Source organism: Electrophorus electricus, chromosome 21 (genome assembly GCF_041902795.1).
Source record: "Electrophorus electricus isolate QZ-2024a chromosome 21, ASM4190279v1, whole genome shotgun sequence".
NCBI lineage: Eukaryota > Metazoa > Chordata > Actinopteri > Gymnotiformes > Gymnotidae > Electrophorus > Electrophorus electricus.
This window is the reverse complement of record NC_137517.1, coordinates 2420001-2441454: the sequence shown is the minus strand read 5'-3', so window position 1 is coordinate 2441454 and position 21454 is coordinate 2420001. Positions and strand designations below refer to the sequence as shown.

Here is a 21454-nt window from a genome sequence, read left to right as displayed (position 1 = left end):
TCCTCCATGTTTAGGGGTCTTCTGCGTTTCTTAACCAGTGTTCACCACAGTCACTAGAGACGTTTTCCAGGATGTTGAAAACAGTGGCAGGGACAATAGCTTTTTTCCACACGCGTGTGGTCGGTTTGTCCGTCCTGGCCAGACAGTGATGGTGATGTCCATGCAGTCTGTGATGTTGTGGATCCTCGTCGGTGTTTGGCTTGGGGACTGGACCCAGGGGAGAGACGGGCATGTTTTGAAATGGCACCAGAGAACTGAGTATTACTTCTAAACACCCTGTAGAGCCACGGGATGTTGGGTAATCTCATAATAAACTTCATCTTGTGGTGTAGACAGTGTGTGTGTGTGTGTGTGTGTGTGTGTGTGTGTGTGTGTGCGCGCGTGTGTACACTTTCCAAAACTGTAGTTTCTCAAAATGGTAATGGGTCCTTTCTGTTCCTGGCTGTGACAGACCTGCTATGGGTCAGGACGGAGCCCGTGTACTCTGGCATGCTGGGTAGCTGCTGTGGATGAAGCCCAGCGGTTTGCATGTGTGTCTGCGGGTGGGTGTTGTTGTCCTCCGGGTTGACTGACACGTTCGTCTGCCGTCTGGTTTTGTGTTCTTTCTTGCTGTGTCAAGACATTCTTCATGTCCTAACACATTCACACTTATCGTTTTACAGCCTGGGCCCAATTATCTGTGTGTGCGTGTGTGTGTGCGTGTGTGTGTGCGTGTGTGTGTGCGTGTGTGTGTGCGTGTGTGTGTGCGTGTGTGTGCGCGCGTGTGTGTGCGCGTGTGTGCGCGCGCGTGTGCGTGTGTGATCGCGCGTGTGTGTGTGTTAATGTGTTAGCGCAGAGCTAAAGCACAGATAACCCTCCACCTCACTGACATGTCCTCTCATGTTTAACAGTTTTGGTCGTCCAGCCAACAATGAAGGATGAAAATGTTTCCTATAGAAGCTACTAATCCCTCTCTTTCTCTCCCTCTCCCTTTCACACTTTCGCTCTCATCCACCCCAGGACTGCAGAACCAGGACAGAGCACAGATGCAGGGAGAGACTTTTAAACCACAACTGATTCATATGCACAATGTGCACGTAACTTCAACTAATGTTCACATATGGATTAGAAAAGTCTCCTCTCCTTTAGGACTCTGAGTTAAATTACGGGTGTTACGAGTATGCCAGAATTAGCTCGTGTTCCAGATGAGTGACTGCCCTGCTGACTAGTGGATACTGTTTATGGCTGATTGTAAACTCTTAAGGAATTTTTAAATTGCCTTGTAATTGTCACTGTAGGGCTGTGTTTCTGGGAGTGACTGTAGGGCTGTGTTTCTGGGAGTGACTGTAGGGCTGTGTTTCTGGGAGTGACTGTAGGGCTGTGTTTCTGGGAGTGACTGTAGGGCTGTGTTTCTGGGAGTGACTGTAGGGCTGTTTTGGTGGCTTGGCTGCATATTGTGATGAAGCCTGCAGTGCTGTCATCATTATGGAAGTCTGTGTGTGTGTGTGTGTGTGTGTGTGTGTGTGTGTGTGTGTTAGTAGTAACACTCACACACTGTTGATGTCCATGTGTATTTGGGCAAGGCTTCAAACAAAAGTTCATTTTGATTAAACTTTTCCCCACTCACACAGCTGTTTGACAACAAGCATGACCCAATATCACCAGTGTCTACTGTGCACACAGGAGCATAAGCACACACACACACACACACACACACACACACACACACACACACACACACACACCCATACATGATTGAAAAATTCAGCTGTGTTGGTGACTGTGGTTTCAGCTTTAATAACGAACGCATGGACTCCCAATACTGACTTAACCACTATGTATATATAACGTGTGTGTGTGTGTGTGTGTGTGTGTAAGACCACTGTATATTTATAACCTCTGTGTGTGTGTGTGTGTGTGTGTGTGTGTGTGTGTGTGTGTGTGTGTGTGTGTGTAAGACCACTGTATATTTATAACCTCTGTGTGTGTGCATATAAGGCCACAGTGTATTTAAAATTGGTACTGTGTATGATCTAGTGCAGGGAGGCTGGAGGCTCAGGGTCCTGCCTTGTTGAGGAACATTCTTGCTGAAAGTCGACTTAATTACCAGGTTTAGAAGATCACTGGTGCTAGACCCCAGTTCTTCTGGACTGGTGTTGGGATTGTGTGTGTGTGTGTGTGTGTGTGTGTGCGTGCCCGTATGGACACGGGCTCTTCCATGCTCTTGAGGAGAGACTACTCCAAACTCCACACAGCCTCTCAACTCCAGATGAAAATGCCACATCTAGGTTAGGTTGGGTTGATTGGATATGTGTGTGTCCAGTGGTGGTTGGTGCTCTGTCCCCTCCCCCTCCCCACCTCACGGTGCAGTCCCCGTGGGGGCTGTGGTTTCCGACTGAGTGTACACTGTGGTTTCCGATAGAGAGTTCACTGTGTGTAAACTGGCTGCTGCTTCTCATTGGTGTGTGTGAGTGATTTGTAAAAGCTAAGCTGATATCTGTCTGTAAAGCATCCTTGACTTTGAGAAAGGCACTATATAAATGTTGTTGTTAATAATAATAATAATAATAATAATAATATCTAGAATCAACTCCAGACCAATAATGTTCAGGAACGACTGATCCGCACAGCTGTCGGAGAAACAACTGAACAGCCCCGTGAGCAAGTACTCCTTATGAAAAGGACCATGCTGTGATTAGGCCTAGATGAACCAGCTGGGTGATGTGTAGATAAAGGTGTGTGTATTCTGCCTTAGTCGACTCTGATTACTGCACTTTACTCACTGCTCCAGTGGGTGATGTCATATCCTGTTTGCTGCCTAATCTCTAAATATCCGGAGCAGGACGTGAGGGTTTCCTGTTTCTATGGAAACTGTGCAGCTGCTGTAGTCATGCGTGCTGTGATCTGAGTGCTCACACCGGAGTCTGACCTGTTGCTTGGCCTTGATTCCCACTGGATAACTGCTGAGTCACTCATGACATTTCATGAGTCACACCCAATCAGGACGGCCAAGAGGGCGATGCCCCGCCCTCTTATCTTTCCTTTGTGTGCATGCTGTGATGTCACTATGAGTTTGCCTTTGAATTCCCCTGCATTTGGTAGTCTTACCACAGTCCTCCATCCAGGACAGACCTGCAGCTCACAGCCCTCCCTATGACCTTTCCCAGAGTCCCCTGCCACGAGTCAATCCAACAAGTCTCGACCTTTACTTCTGTTGGCGAAGCTTCTCCACCAATTTGGGCCAGTTTCTCCACCAGTTTGGACCAGTTTCTCCACCAGTTTGCGTTGCTGCTCATAGACGGCCATAACCGCTCGGTCTCCGGCTGAGCGTGTACGTGGGTGGAGCTTGCACACAGTACACCCACCTGTGTTGGCGTATAATGTCGTGTTGGGGTTAGACCAGGTGGAGTAGTGGGAGGTGCTGCTTGTACACTCTACCTTCAGCTGTGTTGTTTTATCTCAAACCCTGACGACGGGAACAGGTCCTAGTTCAGTCTCGTAACGATCACGCCATTACCACACGTTTGAGTAGCGAAGCTCTTACTGATGCAGGAATGTTCGTATTTTCGGAGAGTGAGAGGGATTTTGTGTAGGTGTGTGAGGGCGGCATTGGTCCTACCGCCACTTCACACAATCGGCACTTGAATCTCAGGAAGTGTTGACTAGCAGTGAATACTGGACGTTACTGAAGGGACTTTCCTTTTACTCGTGGGTGGGTGGGGGTGTGTGTTTCAGCAGGGCAAACAATGCCACTGATTTTAGACCATGAAACCGGACTGTTAAACACTTAAGCATGAAGATAGGGTTACACACACACACACGCGTACATGCCTCAGTTATTTGCAGTAGTGTGTGTGTGTGTGTGTGTGTGTGTGTGTGTGTGTGTGTTACATATAGGGGGACAGAGAAGCGCCACAAATCATATCATTCCCCAGTGTTATTTCATCTGTCCATACGAGTGTGAGGGAGAGAGCAAGACAAACTAACCTCTTTAAAGACTAACCCCCCCAAAAAAACGCTGTCTGTCTGTCTCTGTCTGTTTAATTCTCTTCTTTCACCATCCTCATGCATGCATACTTTCATACTTCAAAATGCGCTCTCTCTCTCTCTCTCTCTCTCTCTCTCTCTCTCTCTCTCTCTCTCTCTCTCTCTCTCTCTCTCTCTCTCTCTCTCTCTCTCTCTCTCTCTCTCTCTCTCTTGTAATTCATATAATCTCTGTTGCCTGCAGCATTGGTCATGATCCAGATATTCCAGGCAGGTGTGTGTTAGGGTGGAGTGTCACAGTTTTGAATTAGTAGTTGGTCAGGATGTGCTCTCCCTCTCCCTCTCTCTCTCTCTCCCTCTCTCTCTCTCTCTCTCTCTCTCTCTCTCTCTCTCTCTCTCTCTGGGTGCTGATCTCATAGAGGTGTGGACGTGGTAGCTGTTCAGCACGGCAGTAGCAGTAGCTCGTGGGGAGTGTGTGCGTCAGGGACAGAGAACCGGCCGAGCATGGAATTCAACTTAAAAAGGATTTTACTGTCCGGGATAGCATTCCGGAGAAAAGCGTGTTAACCCCAGGACTGGAGGGGTAGGTTCATCATTTACTTCCAAGTGTAGGTGCATGCAGTCTTTATTACGTATGCTCAGATGATTGGCAGCTAATCACTTGTGGTCATATAAGCCAAAATTTGCCAGTATAGACTGTGTTGTTTTCTGCTCTCTCTCTCTCTCTCTCTCTCTCTGAGTTTAGTGTTTGGCTAATGCTTGCGTACTTCAGTATTGTGACTTTTGCTCACTAATTCCAGCTCTTTCTGCACTGTTGGCTGTGCAGTACTGTTTCTTAAGTGATTCTCTGGTTTTGAAGTTATACACACACAGACTGTACAAGTATACACACATGCAAACACATACCATATAAACACACACACACACACACACACACACACACACACTGTGTAAAAACCTAAAATTTGACTGGGAGAACAGATATGGTCATTCTATATGGGTGTGTGTATGCGTGTGTTTGTGTGTGTGAGTGCGTGAGGGAGCTACACTACTAGCTGTGTTGTGGCTGGTTAAGCTGGTGGAATCGTGTGTGCGCGTGCGTGCATGCATGTGCATGTGCGCGCATGCTTGTGTGCGCTTGTGTGCGTGTGCGTGTGCGTGTGCGTGTGTGTGTGTGTGTGTGTCTGTGCTGTTTCTGTTGTCTTTTAGTCTGAGGAAGCGTCACTGGCCTTTCCTGATCACACTGTGAAATGGGATGATGATCTGAGTCTGAAGATCATTTCTCATGCTAACGCGCACACACACAAACACATACACACACATGCACACAGTCAGTATCACAGAGGGTGATGTGGGAATCTCCATACTTTACACAACATACAAAACCTACTGCTTCGTAACACATGCAACACTCCATGGCAACAGTACGTGGTAACACTACATGGTAGCAGTGCAACACCACATCACAACACCACATAACACCTTAACACCACGCGGAAACACCATACCTTAACACCACGCGGAAACACCATACCTTAGCACCAGGCGGTAACACCATACCTCAGCACCAGGCGGTAACGCCATACCTCAGCACCAGGCGGTAACGCCATACCTCAGCACCAGGCGGTAACGCCATACCTCAACACCACGCGGAAACGCCATACCTCAACACCACGCGGAAACGCCATACCTCAACACCAGGCGGAAACACCAGGCGGTAACACCACTTGTAATGCGGTAAACATAATTAACTCCAGGACTCAGACAGTGACAGGTGGGTTTAAAAGGACAGACAGGAAATGATGCTCAGCTTCTTTATCATATTATTGTGTATCATATTATTGTTTTATTGTTAGTTTGAGGGTTTTTTGCCAGACAAAATAAAGAAGGAGGGGTTGTGAGGCAGCACAGGACCAGTGTGTGTGCGTGTCTGTGCGTGCATGTGTTAAATGCATGTATTATACCTAAGCCCACTACTCACTGACACACATCACAGATATAGGTTGCCATGGGAATGCTCTCCTTCTGGAGTGACAGAGCGTGCACCACAGACGCACGCACACACCATCGCCTACTTCTATTAAGTTGTAAAAGTGAATATGCCTTGACGCTCACTGGTCTCATGCACATCGTACTGTACATATTGTCAGACATTTAGACAAAGCAGGAGAGCCCAAGACCCCCCCCACACACACACAGACACAGACTAATGTCTGTGAACTAAAGAAACTGAACAAATATGTCATGCCAGTAAAACAATGAATTGTGCTGAATGTCAGTAGCTGTTAATACCAGGGCTGGAGTGGAGGGGGTGTGCCAATCTATGTACTCATTTAAATATTAGCATAATGCCATTATGTGTTTAAATGTGAATTAGAATAATTCCATTATATGTTTTAAATGTGAATTAGCATGAATTTACTCACATTTTTTAGTGTTTACTCACATAATAAATAACATTAAATACAAGGTCTAGGTCAGAGCGTACGGATCCATGTAGTTCTGATTTAGCATAATCTTTGGCTAAAATGGAAATGTTTATGGCCTACGAACAGTTCAAACATGATGGTATCAGACGTTCAGAGAGAAAGAGATCAGACGTGCAGAGAGAGATCAGACGTGCAGAGAGAGATCAGACGTGCAGAGAGAGATCAGACGTGCAGAGAGAGAGAGAGGTGAGACGTGCAAAGAGAGAGAGAGGTGAGACGTGCAGAGAGAGAGAGAGAGAGATGAGACGTGCAGAGAGAGAGAGAGAGATGAGACGTGCAGAGAGAGAGAGAGAGATGAGACGTGCAGAGAGAGAGAGAGAGATGAGACGTGCAGAGAGAGAGAGAGATGAGACGTGCAGAGAGAGAGAGAGAGATGAGACGTGCAGAGAGAGAGAGAGAGATGAGACGTGCAGAGAGAGAGAGAGATGAGACGTGCAGAGAGAGAGAGAGAGAGATGAGACGTGCAGAGAGAGAGAGAGATGAGACGTGCAGAGAGAGAGAGAGAGATGAGACGTGCAGAGAGAGAGAGAGAGATGAGACGTGCAGAGAGAGAGAGAGAGATGAGACGTGCAGAGAGAGAGAGAGAGAGATGAGACGTGCAGAGAGAGAGAGAGAGAGAGATGAGACGTGCAGAGAGAGAGAGATGAGACGTGCAGAGAGAGAGAGATGAGACGTGCAGAGAGAGAGAGATGAGACGTGCAGAGAGAGAGAGATGAGACGTGCAGAGAGAGAGAGATGAGACGTGCAGAGAGAGAGAGATAGAGATGAGACGTGCAGAGAGAGATGAGACGTGCCGAGAGAGAGAGAGAGAGATGAGACGTGCAGAGAGAGAGAGAGAGAGAGAGAGAGAGAGAGAGATGAGTAACACAGCTACATCAGTGTAAATGAATGTTCAAAACTACCCAATTGAAGGTGACCAAAACAGGTGCTTAGAATGTAGAAAATATAACACAAACTGTACTAAAATACATCAGTTATACTGAGGTAAGTTAACATCTTAAAACTGAACAGAGTTCATGCAAAAGATTTGTGTAGATAGGACAGAAATGATGGAACTTTGTATAAGAGTTGTTTACCAAAACCAAACCAATAAACTGGCTTTACTGGGGTGACTGACAGACAGACACACCTCACTAGACACAGCTGCACACACATAAGAGCTTTACTTATTTTACAGCCCAGTAGTTCAGCAAAGTTCATATTAGAAATGTAAATATATGATCATTATAACAATTTTGCAGTGAAGCAAAAACAATAACAATATTGTCAAACGTGTGTGATTTGGATTGGTTTACGCGTGTGACTTTGGGTTGGTTTACGCGTGTGACTTTGGGTTGGTTTACGCGTGTGACTTTGGGTTGGTTTACGCGTGTGACTTTGGGTTGGTTTACGCGTGTGACTTTGGGTTGGTTTACGCGTGTGACTTTGGGTTGGTTTACGCGTGTGATTCACCATCTTTTCAGTTCCATGTATGGGTGCACGCTGAAGTTTAGGGTTTACCCTCTTACCACATCACCTGGCTATTAAATGTTCTCTCTCTCTCTCTCTCTCTCTCTCGTAACTCTCTTTCACCCCAGCCCAAAGGGTTGCCATGCCAACATTGGCACTTCACTTCCAACTTGTGTGTGTGTGTTTGCCATATTTTATTCCCTCTGGCAAGTATAAGTATGTTTTATGCATGTGGTGTGTGTATGAGAGTCAGGATTGTGAATACTCTACTTAATTAAGATGAATGTCTTTTTGTTTATGTCTATAGTGTACTTATACTTGTAAATGGAGATAAATATTAGTGTTGGCTGAGTTCTCTGTCTGTGTCTCTCTACAGCAGAGACACATGTCTGGTCATATGTCACGTCCCAGCTGAATATGTTGCGTTTAACTAAACTTTATTTAAGTTGGTAGTTAAGTGTGTGTGACTGTAAGATTGAGTGTGTGCGTATGCATGTGCACATGTGTACGAATGTGTGTGTGTGTGGGTGTGTACATCTGGTCTGTGTGTGTGTGTCTGTGTGTGTACATCTGGTCTGTGTGTGTGTCTGTGTGTGTGTGTGTGTGTGTGTGTGTGTCTGTGTGTGTGTGTGTGTGTGTGTGTGTGTGTGCGCGCGCGTCTGGTCTGTGTGTGTGTGTGTGCGCATCTGGTCTGTGTGTGTGTGTGTGTGTGCGCATCTGGTCTATGTGTGTGTGTGTGTACATCTGGTCTGTGTGTGTGTGTGTGTGTGTGTATACATCTGGTCTGTGTGTGTGTGCATCTGGTCGGCGTGTGTGTGTGTGCGGTCTGCAGTAAGAAAGAGAACCAGTGCAATGGAAATGCAGAATAAAAGGTGTGTGTGTGTCTGTGTGTGTGTGTCTGTGTGTGTATATGTCTGTGTGTGTGTGAGTCAGCATGCAGAGGTCCTGAGTTTTGTTTTATTTGGGTCACTGGGTATGAATAGCTGTTACGTACTTGTATTGTTAGACTGACCACTCTAAGGCTCTGTGTGTGTGTGTGTGAGTGAGAGCTTGTTATAGCTTGTTCCTCTGTAGTGATTACTTATGAACAGTGCTCTCACCAGCTCACTGAAACTAAATCTAAATCTCAGACCCCGAAATCCCTACAGCTTTCACACACACATGGACGGACGGACAGACGCACACACACATTAATACACAAGTGCAGGCACACGCGCACACAGCGTTTACACCCTGTGTTTCTCACACACACGTGCGCACACAGCTTTTACACCCTGTGCTTCTCACGCACACACAGCTTTTATACCCTGTGCTTGTCAGTACACACACACACACACACACACACACACACACACACACACACACAGCTTTTACACCCTGTGCTTGTCAGTACACACACACACACACACACAAACACACGTGCACACACACACACACAGCTTTTACATCCTGTCCTTGTCAATATACACACATACAGACACGCACGCGCACACACACACGTGCACACACAGCTTTTACACCCTGTGCTTGTCAGTATACGCACATACATGTGCACACACAGCTTTTATATCCTGTGCTTGTCACCACACACACACACACAGAGACACGTGTACACACATGCGCACGCGCGCACACACACACAGAAACGCACACACAGCTTTTGCACCCTCTGCTTGTCTGTGTACACACACACACACACACACACACACACACACACACACACACACACACACACACAGCGTTTTACACCCTGTGCTTGTCAGTGTACACACACACACACACACACACACACACACATGCACACACACAGCTTTTACATCCTGTGCTTGACACTACACACGTGTGTGTGTGTGTGTTGGGGTTGGCATGTGTTTGTGTGTGTGTGTATGTTGGAGCTGGTGAATGTGTGTACATGGGTTGGGGGGATATGAGCGCATGTGTCCTGGGGTGGCGTGTGTGTGTTGGGTTGGTGTGTGTGTTGGGGTTGTTGTGTGTGTTAGAGCTGGTGTGTGTGTGTGTGCGAGTGTGTTGGAGTTGGCTTGGAGGGGTCACAGCTCACGTGGGAACTGCAGTAGGGGGTCTTTATGTGGAGTGTTCAGCTACTGATCAGAGATAAAACCTGTTTGAGAGAGAGAGAGAGTGAGTGTGTGTGCGTGTGTGTGTTGGGGGTGGTGCCTACTGGGAACCAGCTAACTTATTCCTGCTGTCATCCTTACAAATATGTACTCACACATTCCTTCACTTTTTAAATCCAAAGTTTATGCTGGGTTTTTTTTCAAGTAAAGTTACATGTGCGACAGAAGAGTTTGAGAAAGCAGTCTGACCAGAGAGGTGCACCGAGGGAACCGAAACCAGGAGAAAGGGAGGGAGAACTGGAATAAAGGAAAAAGAGAGCTAGACAGAGGGAGAGAAAGAAACAGAGCCGAAGATAAAGCAAGTGAGAGGGAGAGAGAGAGAGAGAGAGAGAAAGCATTTCTGTGAAAGCTTAGAGGGGGCGGGGCCATGGTGGTGGGGCGGAGCTATGAGGTGAGTGTGTGTGTGTATGTGTGTGTGTGTGTGTGTGTGTGTGTGTGTGAGAGAGGGAGAGAGAGAGAGCATTTCTCAGTATGCCAGTGACATCGGGACAGAGAGAGTCTCATTCCAGCTGCTACGGATCAGAGCATGTGTGTATGTAAACCAGGGGATTATTGAGCTTGAGTGTGTGCGTGCGTGTGTGCGTGCGTGTGTGTGTGTGTGTGTGTGTATGTGTGTGTCTGAGTGAGTGGAGGATTAGTTGAACTGGTCTGAGACTGGAATACTAAGTGTGTTATGTGAAGCGTAGGAATCCCAGCACACAGCAGCCACACGCTGTCATGCCAACAGGTGAGTTGCAGCCACACACGCAGCCACACACATCTACTACCTCACGACGCTTCACATCGGTTCTCACACGGTCTGTTTTGGTAAGCACTTGCTGAATGGTTGTGGACGGCTGGGTTGGAGCTGGCCGGTTGGAGACGCTCACGCTTGCTTTGGGAACGTATGTGTTGCTAGAACTATTCAGTCTTGTTTGAGGAAAAACTTCAAGGTTTTGCTCGTGTGTGTGTGTGTGTGTGTGTGTGTGTGTGTGTGTGTGTGTGTGTGAGGGACAAAGCGAGGGCAACTGCTTGTAAACACTTCTGTTACTGACGTGATGTGTGTGTAGGCAGTCGAAACTAGTCGTTAGTGAGTGTGTGCATGTTGGCAGGTTGTGAATGGACAGAGTTTTGTGTGTGTTGGCTGTTAGTTAGAACGAAGCTGCTATTGTGTGTGTGTGTGTGTGTGTGTGTGTGTGTGTGTGTGTGTGTGAGAGAGGAGTGAGACTGGCACACTTGAGCAGATTTGCTTGCATGCCGGTGGTGTGCTGCTGTTGTATGTGGTTGGCGTCTAGACTCCAGGCGCTGATGTGTGTCTCCTCAGCTGAGTGTGTTTGTGTGTGGTGGTTGCTCCTCTGCTGTCTATGGATTGTTTTGTCTTGAAGAATGTATATCATCAATCTACCCCTCTATGCCCCCACCCACCCTGACCTAAATTAGTCTCCCGTGGGGGGTGTGCATGTGGGGGGGGGGGGGTGTAGCCTGGTGGTGATAATAGCAATTCAGAAGCACTTTAGACAATGCCAGCGCCCCAATGGGACATCTGGTGAGAGAGTGAGACAGAGTGAGAGAATCTGACCTCACAGACTCCCAATTGTCCAGTGTCACGTTGACCTAAATGAATCTTATATTTTTAATAACACTGATCAGTACATGGGTATGTTGGGTGGGTGTGTGTATTGATCAGTGTGTTATTAAATAAATGTGATTGATTTAGGTCAGTGTGACCCTAAACAGTTTTGTTTAAAAGATTTGGCATTGGGAGTGTGTCAGGCCAGGTTATTCTCTCACACCTTCACACATTGTGTTATGTGCACATAACATTGCATTAGTGTGTGTACCTTTGTGTTCAGGAGGGTGTGTGTGTGTGTGTGTGTGTGTGTCCGTTTGGGTGCGCCTGTTTGAGTATGTGCCAGTCAGATATGTTCTATTTCTAGAGAAGGTGTAAGGTTCACAGAGATCAAATTTGTCTCACTGAAATCTAATCTGCAGAGCAGTAGGTCACTCGGTCAAGGCTGTGTTTTGAAGTTAGCACTACGGTAGTGTGTTGAAGTTCGCACTAAGGTAGCATGATGTGTCTTGTTAGTGAGTTATCACTGCTCTCAGCAATACCAATATCACAGATAAACCAACTGGACAAGATTCCTCTCATGATATCATATACACAAACTCTCTAACCAATCATTTTTTAAAGGCGCGAGCATCTCAGATGTTCCAGCTCATTGTGTGTTTGCATGCGAGTGTGCTACCTTCCTCACACTCGGGCCTTCTTTGAAGTGTTTTTGCCATTCCTAGGATTAAAGTCTGGACTGAGGTCAGTGTTGTCATTCCTGGGATCTGTTGGAGCCACTCCTCCAGTTTAGGGGCCATGGCCCCGAGGACCCCTGACACCACTGGTGTGAACCTTCAACCTTCTCCTGTTTACTTTTTCAACCCTTGGTATTTCTCCAGCTTCTCCCGTTTCTTTCTCTGGATGTTTCTGTTACTCGGGATTGCCACATCTGTCATCATTGTTTTGTGTGTGTGTGTGTGTGTGTGTGTGTGTGTGTGTGTGTAGATAACAATCTTTGTGTGAAATACAGTTTTTCTACTTAGCTAAATGCTTCATTTGGGCTAGTTTCTTTCTGCCTGGTTGTCAGTAATGTGACTGTAGCACATGAGTATGTGTGAAACATGCCCTCACACGTTGACTGTTAGAAATGTGTTGTATCCACTTCTGCAGCAGGTGCTGTAATAGTGAAAATGTGAGTTTCCCGGAGTACTGTGGAAAGCTGTAATAGTGAAAATGTGAGTTTCCCGGAGTACTGTGGAAAGCGCAGCTGGGCACATTAAAGCTCACCATGTCTCTGCTTCTCTGCATCTCTCACAATGCCAGCCTGATAAGTTATGGTGAAACTCGCCAGTTTGTGTTTCCTGTAGTGTGAGTATGTGTGAGTGTGTGAGTGTGTGTTTCTCAAGCACATGCCCAGTGCCACCGGTCAGGAGCTGCTGTTTCAGGCCATGGCTGTTAAGACTCCAGTCTCTTCATAAGCCAGTGGTGATACGATGGCAATTAGCTAGCAATTGGTTGTAGTGTAAGCATGAGATCTAATGTTTGATTGGTGCATGGTTGTCATCTGGTTGGTGTTTGATTTGTGCTTGGTCGTTTTCTGGTTGGTGCTTGGTCCTTCTCTGCTTGGTGTTTGCTTGGTGATGGGTCAACATCTGGTTGGTGTTTGATTGGTGCTTGGTCGTTGTCTGGTTGGTGCTTGGTCCTTCTCTGGTTGGTGTTTGATTGGTGCTTGGTTGTCGTCTGGGTGGTGTTTGATTAATGCTTGGTTGTTGTTTGCTTGGTCGTCGTCTGGTTGGTGTTTGATTGGTGCTTGGTCATCGTCTGGTTGGTGTTTGATTGGCGCTTGGTCATCGTCTGGTTGGCGTTTAATTGGTGCTTGGTCGTTGTCTTGTTGGTGTTTGATTAGTGATTGGTCGTTGTCTGGTTGGTGTTTGGTTGTTGTCTGGCTGGTGTTTGATGGGTCGTCGTCTGGTTGGTGTTTGATTGGTGCTTGGTGGTCATCTGGTTGTTTGATTGGTGCTTGGTCGTCGTCTAGTTGGTGTTTGACTGGTGCTTGGTCGTCGTCTGGTTGGTGTTTGACTGGTGCTTGGTTGTCGTCTGGTTTGTGTTGGACTGGCGCTTGGTTGATGTTTGGTTGGTAAGAGGGTGAGGTTTGGTGTTTGGTTGGCATCTGGTTGCTGTTCAGTTGGTATTTGTTCAGTGTTTCATTGGTGTTTTGTTTCCGGTGGCTTTGTTTTTGGCTTCTGTTGATTGTTTGAGTCGTTGACATGTCTGGTTGATGTTTGGTCAGTCATTTGGTAAGTGTGTGTTGAGAGCTGTAATGCGGATGGAAGTGGGATCGGTGTGGGGGGGGGGGGATTCTACTGGTTTACAATTGGCACTGAGCTTGTTGGATTTAAATGTCAGCTTCTTGTCTTAGTCTTTGGCAGTCTTGGACATACTGTCCTGGCAGCCCTGTGGACTTGGTATTGGAAGATTGCAGAGGACAAAGGCCAAGCAGCTGTCAAAATACTGTTCCCTCTGAGCCACCGTAGGAAGCATGTCTGGACCCAGCCAGGCTGCCTCCGCTCTGTAGAACTGTACAACATCTATAATAAATAAGGAGCTGAATACCATGCTGGACATTTTAGACAGTGTGCTTCCTGTTGGTGTGTGTGTGTGTGTGTGTGTGTGTGTGTGTGTGTGTGTGCGCGCAGCAGAGAGGAGGAGAGACCAGATTCTTTATAGTAAAATGAACAAGACTGAGTCATTAGAACCAGATCGAGAGATAAGGGGGCGGAGTCAGAGATGAGAGTGTGTGGAGAGAGAGAGGATGGGAAGGAGAGGGAGAGAGAGAACAGAGGAATTCTGTGGCATGACTAATGACCTCTCTCTCTCTCTCTCTCTCTCTCTCTCTCTCTCTCTCTCTCTCTCTCTCTCTCTCTCTCCTCTCGTTCTCTCATATAATGGTTGGGTTGTTTTCCTTTACTTTTATCAGTGATGTTTATTTCTGGAGATTATAATATCTCCAAAGCTACTTTTCCATGCTGTTACACTCCCCCCCCCCCACACACACTCTCTCTCTCTCTCTCTCTCTTTCTCCCCCCCCCACACACACACACACACACACACACACTCTCTCTCTCTCTCTCTCTCTCTCTCTCTCTCTCTCTCTCTCTCTCTCTCTCTCTTTCCCCCCCCCCACACACACACACACACACTCTCTCTCTCTCTCTCTCTCTCTCTCTCTCTCTCTCTCTCTCTCTCTCTCTCTCTCTCTCTCTCTCTCTCTGTCCAGTCAATATGGCCTTATTGGTATGACTGCACAAAGTACAATATTACCAAAGCATTTTACATTAGAAACTCACCACCAATAATAGTAATATAACATAAGATATGAATAACGCTAATAATAATGCATATTAATAACAGTAACAATAGTAATATAACATAAGATATGAATAACGCTAATAATAATGCATATTAATAACAGTAACAATAGTAATATAACATAAGATATGAATAATGCTAATAATGCATATTAATAACAGTAACAATAGTAATATAACATAGAATATGAATAACGCTAATAATGCATATTAATAACAGTAACAATAGTAATATAACATAGAATATGAATATAACATAAGCTATGAATAACAGTAATAATGTATATTAATAATAGTAATATAAGATATGAATAACAGTAATGTATATTAATAACAGTAATAATAGTAATATAAGATATGAATAACAGTAATAATAGTAATATAAGATATGAATAACAGTAATAATAATGTATATTAATAACAGTAATAGAACATATGAATAACAGTAATAATAATGTATATTAATAATAGTAACAATAGTAATATAACATAAGATATGAATAACAGTAATAATGTATATTAACAGTAACAATAGTAATAAAACAAGATATAAATATTAATAACAGTAATAGTAATAAGATATGAATAACAGTAATAATAATGCATATTAACAGTAGTAATATAACATACGATATGATTAACAATAATAATGTATGTTAATAATAGTAATATAACATAAGATATGAATAACAGTGATAATAATGTATATTAACAGTATTATAAGATATGAATAACAGTAATAATAATGTGTATTAATAACTAACAATAGTAATGTAACATAAGATATGAATCAGTAATAATGTATATTAATAACAGTAATAATATGTAATATTACATAAGATATGACATTAACATATTAACAGTACCAAAATATTAAGATGTTCTAACTAGTTATAAAGTAAATGTATTTAGCAAAGCTCCCTGTGTGTGTGTGTGTGTGTGTGTGTGTGTGTGTGTGTGTGTGTGTGTGTGTGTGTGTGTGTAGTTAAAGAGGAGGTTATTGTCTCTTTCAAACTCAACTGCTTTACTGGCATAAACTGTAATTAAAAATCTGAGGAACAGACTTGTGAACATTGATAGCACAGTGTTTCTGGACAGAGAGAGAGATGTGAGAGAAATCTTGCAGTCTTCTGGGAGATTTGGGAATACTTCTGGGAATGTTGGGAGTTTCTGAGGAGTTGTGCTCCTGTACTGCCTGCAGGGTTAGGGCTCGTATCTGGGGGCTTCAGGCTTCTCCTGGACATGAAGGGTTCATCTCATTTGCTATGGACACGCAGCTGTTGGCTGTGTAAATCACACATCGTTATGGAGACATCAAGGCGGAGCAGGCTTTAGGCTGGAGAGGGCGGGGTGTTTGACCTCATAGTCAGAGAACAGGTCACTTCGCTGATGTCACAGCAGACGTAGGTGACGGAGGTGAAACTGTGGAGCTCCTGTATACAGGGGGTGTGGGTGTGTCTGACTTTGCTGGTTAGGTCACAACTAGAACTTAAACAGTTTCTTAAATCCACACTTCAACCTTTCATTCACCTATAGCTGTAAATAAAAGGTGACTCCAGCCTGAAATTTAGCAGTCTTTCGCAATATCTCTCTCTCTTCAGTTCAATCTGTTTGACGGGCTAGACGTTACAATAGACAGAGATGTGCTTTGATGTCTGTCTGATGCTCTGATGTTGTAGAGACAGGAGAAGAGATCTTTTGTTCTTTAGGCTGCTTTGAATTATATTGTGTTTTAGTCTCTCAGCAATAACAGTGGGGGAGCATGCTCACTCTCCCTCTCTCTCTCTCTCTCTCTCTCTCCTCCCTTTTTTTTCTCTCCCTCTCCCTCCCTCTCTCTCTCTCGCTCTCGCTCTCGCTCTCTCTTTCTCTCTCTCTCTCTCTCTTTCTCTCACTCCCTGTTTGTGTTTTAGTTGATAAAAATAGGAGTGGAATTTGTGTGTGTGTGTGTTTATGGGTATTTAGGGGTGATGTAGGAGTGTTGCGGGGTGTTTAGGGGTGTTTTGGGGTGTTTAGAGGTGTTGGAGGGCTGTCTGAGAGTGTGTGTGGTATAAACAAACCTGCTGGTCTAGACCCTTTCGGTCTCAGACTTTCCTGTGCAGAAAGGAAGAAAAAAGACAACCAAATAAATAATTAACGGAAGAGCAGTAAGAGGAACTTGGATTTGCTTAATGAAGTTTATAGTGCCATAAAGTTGGACTGTTGCAATGCACCTTCAAAAATCCATCATGACTGTGTGGCAGTAAATTGTTTTGTATAATGCAGTTGTTTATTTCTTAAAATAATTCTGTGACAAACTGAAAAAACGTATTATTTTGATTCCTTGGCAAATGGAAATGTGTCTGCAGAAAAATCAGTGAATAAATGTTTTATGGTTGGGGGGTTGGGGTTAGGGTTGGGGTTTAGGGTTGGGGTTTAGGGTTGGGGTTTAGGGTTGGGGTTAGGGGTTTGGAGCTAGGGTTAGGGTTAAGGGTTGGGGTTAAGGGTTGGGGTTAGGGTTTAGGGTTAAGGGTTGGGGTTAGGGTTAAGGGTTGGGGTTATGGGTTTGAGGTTATGGGTTTGAGGTTATGGGTTTGAGGTTATGGGTTTGGAGTTAGGGGTTTGGGGTTAGGGGTTTGGGGTTAAGGTTAGGGGTTAAGGTTAGGGGTTAGGGGTTGGGGTTAGGGGTTGGGGTTAGAGGTTGGGGTTAGAGGTTGGGGATTAGGGGTTAGGGTTAAGGGTTGAGGGTAGGGTTAAGTATAATATAGACCTGCCCCACAGACTAAACAGGAAGCTTGCAGCTATAATTGGGTTCATTTGTAAAGATCAGAGTGAACATGATCTTAAGCTCCTCCTTGCACTCATTTTCTCACATGCTCGTGTGTGTGTGTGTGTGTGTGTGTGTGTGTGTGTGTGTGTGTACAAGAAAATTAAAGAGAAAGAAGCACTTTGTACTGGACCCAAACTTGGCTGTGTTATTAGAGGGAGGGTAATGAGGGGTTTGTGTTGTGTGTGCAGGATTAGGAAAGTTGTTTTTTGGGACACACACAGACAGTGCTTCTCTTGCATCACATATATAATTTGTGTCATGTGCAGGGCTGGCCGGGCCCTGTTTTGTGGGCCCTGGCTGGTCTGGAACGTTAAGTCTTCATCAGCTCTGATCAGTGAATCCTGCCTCCAGAAACAGGACACACCAAACACCACACACGTCCTCCATGACACAGACTGATCACAGACCTGCGCTGTAACTAACCACGAGGACGTGGAGGTCTAGACCTGAGTAGCGTCATATGGTTTTACCCACATACTAAATATTAAATTGAACATAGAAACTGACAATCTGATGATATTCTGGTGTGTAGTCTACACTGTTATGTTATGGCTCATGTTATGGAGTGTAGCCTACAGTGGTTACCCACTGTTGGGCATTGTGTGTATTGTGGGAACCAAATTAGCAAAGATGCAACCGGATCCCAACTGACCCCAGAACAGCTGGTACCTGCACCTCTAACTAAACACTAAAATCAGCCTAATGGCTTCTTTTCCTTTCAGAAGAGCTTATTCAATGAGTGACTGAACTATGAAATATCAGCTACAGCAGGGGCAGATTTGGCATTCCTGGGACCCTAATTAAAGACAATTAGATTTTTTTCCAAACTAAAATATTTTCTCATTCTGTACACTTTTGACCTTCTTACTGGAGTCAGAATGAACCCTCCTGGTTTCTTTTTTTATTTTCTTTCTTTTGTGGGCGCTGCTGTGACACAAGTGTTTCATGGTTGTGCTCAACAGTCCTGATTAGTATTATCAGCAAACTGCTTTTGGCCACCAGGGCCCCTGGTCTCTGGGCCCCCCTGGTCTCTGGGGCCACTAGGGCCTCCCTGGTCTCTGGGCCCCCCGGGTCTCTGGGGCCTCTGGGGCCCCCCTTGTCTCTGGGCCCCCCTGGTCTCTGGGGCCTCTGGGGCCCCCCTGGTCTCTTGGGCCCCTGGGCCCCTCTGATCTCTGGGGCCCCACACATGTTCATGGTTTGCGTGGTGGTAAAGACCATGAACGTAAGTGTGAGGTTAGTGTTGACGATCCAGAAAACCACTTTGTGTTTCAGAAGGAATGTTGTTTGATTAATCTACCAAGGCCTCAGCAACATAAACAGCTACACAACACGAACATAAACAAGCCATAAAAAGTCATAAAATGTAAGCAATAGATAATAACCATAGTGATGTCTAAAGTGTTGAAGTGCAGTTCAAAGATTAAGAATTGGGCAGGGAAAGATGATCAAAGACCAACAGAAAAGATGTGTGTGTGTGTGTGTGTGTGTGTGTGTGTGTGTGTGTGTGTGTGTGTGTGTGTGGTGCATGACCGTACCACATTGAATGGTTGCTAATAGTCGTGAAAGTGGCTCAGTGCCTGAGAGTGTAAACATTGGGTGTAAGCCAATCAGACGCAGGCCTGGATAGCACAGAGCCAATCGTGTGCAAGCTAGCTTTGGAGCCCTATGTTGACTGAGCGACCACAGCAGCGATTTAAACCTGGCAGGGAAAGATGGATTAATAGTTAATTTGTCTTGTTTCTGATTGTTGGCTGGATTGGTCAATAAATCACAAGGAGAAATCGCTGAGAAGAGACGGAAATCTGGTTTACTTTCCTACATGCTTCTGTGGTTTATTGCTCCGTCTGTAGATGGAGAGATGCAGCTTCTCAGTGAGTCTCCAGATAGACTACCATGATATACTCACACTCTCTCTCTCACACACACACACACACACACACACACACACACACACACACACACACACACACACACACACACACACACACACACACACACACATATATATATATATATATATATATATATATATATATATATATATATATATATACACACACACACACACACACACACACACACACACACACACACACACATATATACTCACACACATACATTTCTACAGAGACACTTTCTGAAATTTTAGAAATTGATGGACACGTAGATTTTCTAAGTGGGTCATTACCTCTGGACTAAATAACTAGAAATATCTGGCACTAACTTTAGTTCTCTCCTTCTCTCTCTCTCTCTCTCTCTCTCTCTCTCTCTCGCTCTCTCTCTCTCCCTCTCTCTCTCGCTCTCTCTCTCTCAGAAGAGTACCCTTTCTCCACTGATGTCTTACTCCCGCTGCCGGAGCTCCCCGTTGTTGAAGGGGCGGTCTTAGGGCCGCCCACTTGGTTTTTCAGAAACTCCGCCCTTACATACTGCTCCTCGCAAAGCATGGACTCCTCCCACTGCAGTGACCGACCAATCAGCTATGGCTCCACCTCTTCCTCCGTCTCCTCCCGGGACAGCCACTGCTCGCTGGGGGGCCGTGCGGTTTCCACCCCTGAGCGCGATCAAGACTCCGGGGCCATCCGGTTGGAGCTTGTCCCCGCCCGTCAGCTGGAGGAGGCGGAGACGGGAAGACGGACGCCTGCGCCGACGAATCAGGAGGACGCGGACGGCGGTCATCCAGGGGAGGGGCGGAAAGTCCCTTACGTGGACAGAGTGGTTCAAGAGATCCTGGAAACGGAGAAAACCTACGTACAAGACCTGCAGAGCATCGTTCAGGTGAGAGAGAGGGAGGGGGGGATCGGGTGGTGGACAGGCAGAAGAGACTGACTGCATCTGCTGGGAACTGTTCTTTCATGTAACTGTTTGTATGAGCTTATGAGTACACACAAAACAAAGGCCCTTCACAAACCCTTCATAAAGCTCCAAATATTTTAAAAGCTTAGCAGTTATGTGTAAAGGCCCTGCACAGTTGACTTTTAAATGTAAATATTTCTGCAAAGAATGTTATATATTCCAGCTACCTTCCAATAATCTGTTGTACCCTAGAAATAACATTAAAACGAGTGTGTAAACTTTCCTTTTTCCTCTATCGCCTTTAACTTCGTGGGCGTGGCCCCAGCTGATTGACAGCTTCAGTGTCCAACATCACCGCCCAGTTAGTCAGTACTGTTCAGGCTGGAAATTGGAACCAGGCTTTACTGGTCTGAACCTGAAGAGGTGAAAGGTCGTCAGGGGTCTCGTGTTTAAACAGCCTCATCGCATTCTCGGGTTCAGTTAGAGCAGGCCAGGCTTTAATAAGATATCTGGAGTTGTATCATCTGGCTATTTATTAAATATTGATCATGTTTACATGAAAGCTTTTAGCTAACATTAGCTAATGTTATTTATAGAAGTATATTATATAAAAAATGATTTATAAAACAATTTATTAAGAAAATTGTGACTGAGAGAAACTGCATAAAATTAAGCAAACGTAGGCCTACGCTAATGTTTTAGTATATTCTCAAAGTTCGCTACATTACTGAATAAAGTGTCAAATGAAAACAGTGTCTGTTGATTAAGGTGGTAAGTCTTTATTTTTATCATCCACATTGCCTCCAGTAAGTGTGGAGAAAGCACCTGCTTTAAGCTACAGTCGTCCGGTGAGTCTGGAGCTGCGTATCTGGGGGTTTGGACTTTAGCTGTGCTTCTGCAGTTTCTTTGCTGTTCACATG

The 21454-nt window shown here is 45.3% G+C and overlaps 1 protein-coding gene across 4 annotated transcripts in view; it reads left to right on the top strand.

Annotated features, from left to right (window-relative positions):
* LOC113590876 (pleckstrin homology domain-containing family G member 1) overlaps positions 1-21454 on the top strand; it is a 52285-nt gene that overhangs the window by 8185 nt on the left and 22646 nt on the right. The window contains exons 1-3 of one of the 4 annotated variants that reach the window (XM_081704042.1): positions 10491-10763; positions 12311-12411; positions 20056-20516. In XM_081704042.1, coding sequence (XP_081560168.1) covers positions 12384-12411; positions 20056-20516 — 489 coding nt within the window. In that variant the 5' untranslated portion in view covers positions 10491-10763; positions 12311-12383. Of the gene's footprint in view, positions 1-4283; positions 4547-10490; positions 10764-12310; positions 12412-20055; positions 20517-21454 lie in introns of those variants that run through there. The other 3 variants (XM_035521365.2, XM_035521364.2, XM_081704043.1) reach the window with 3 other exon arrangements.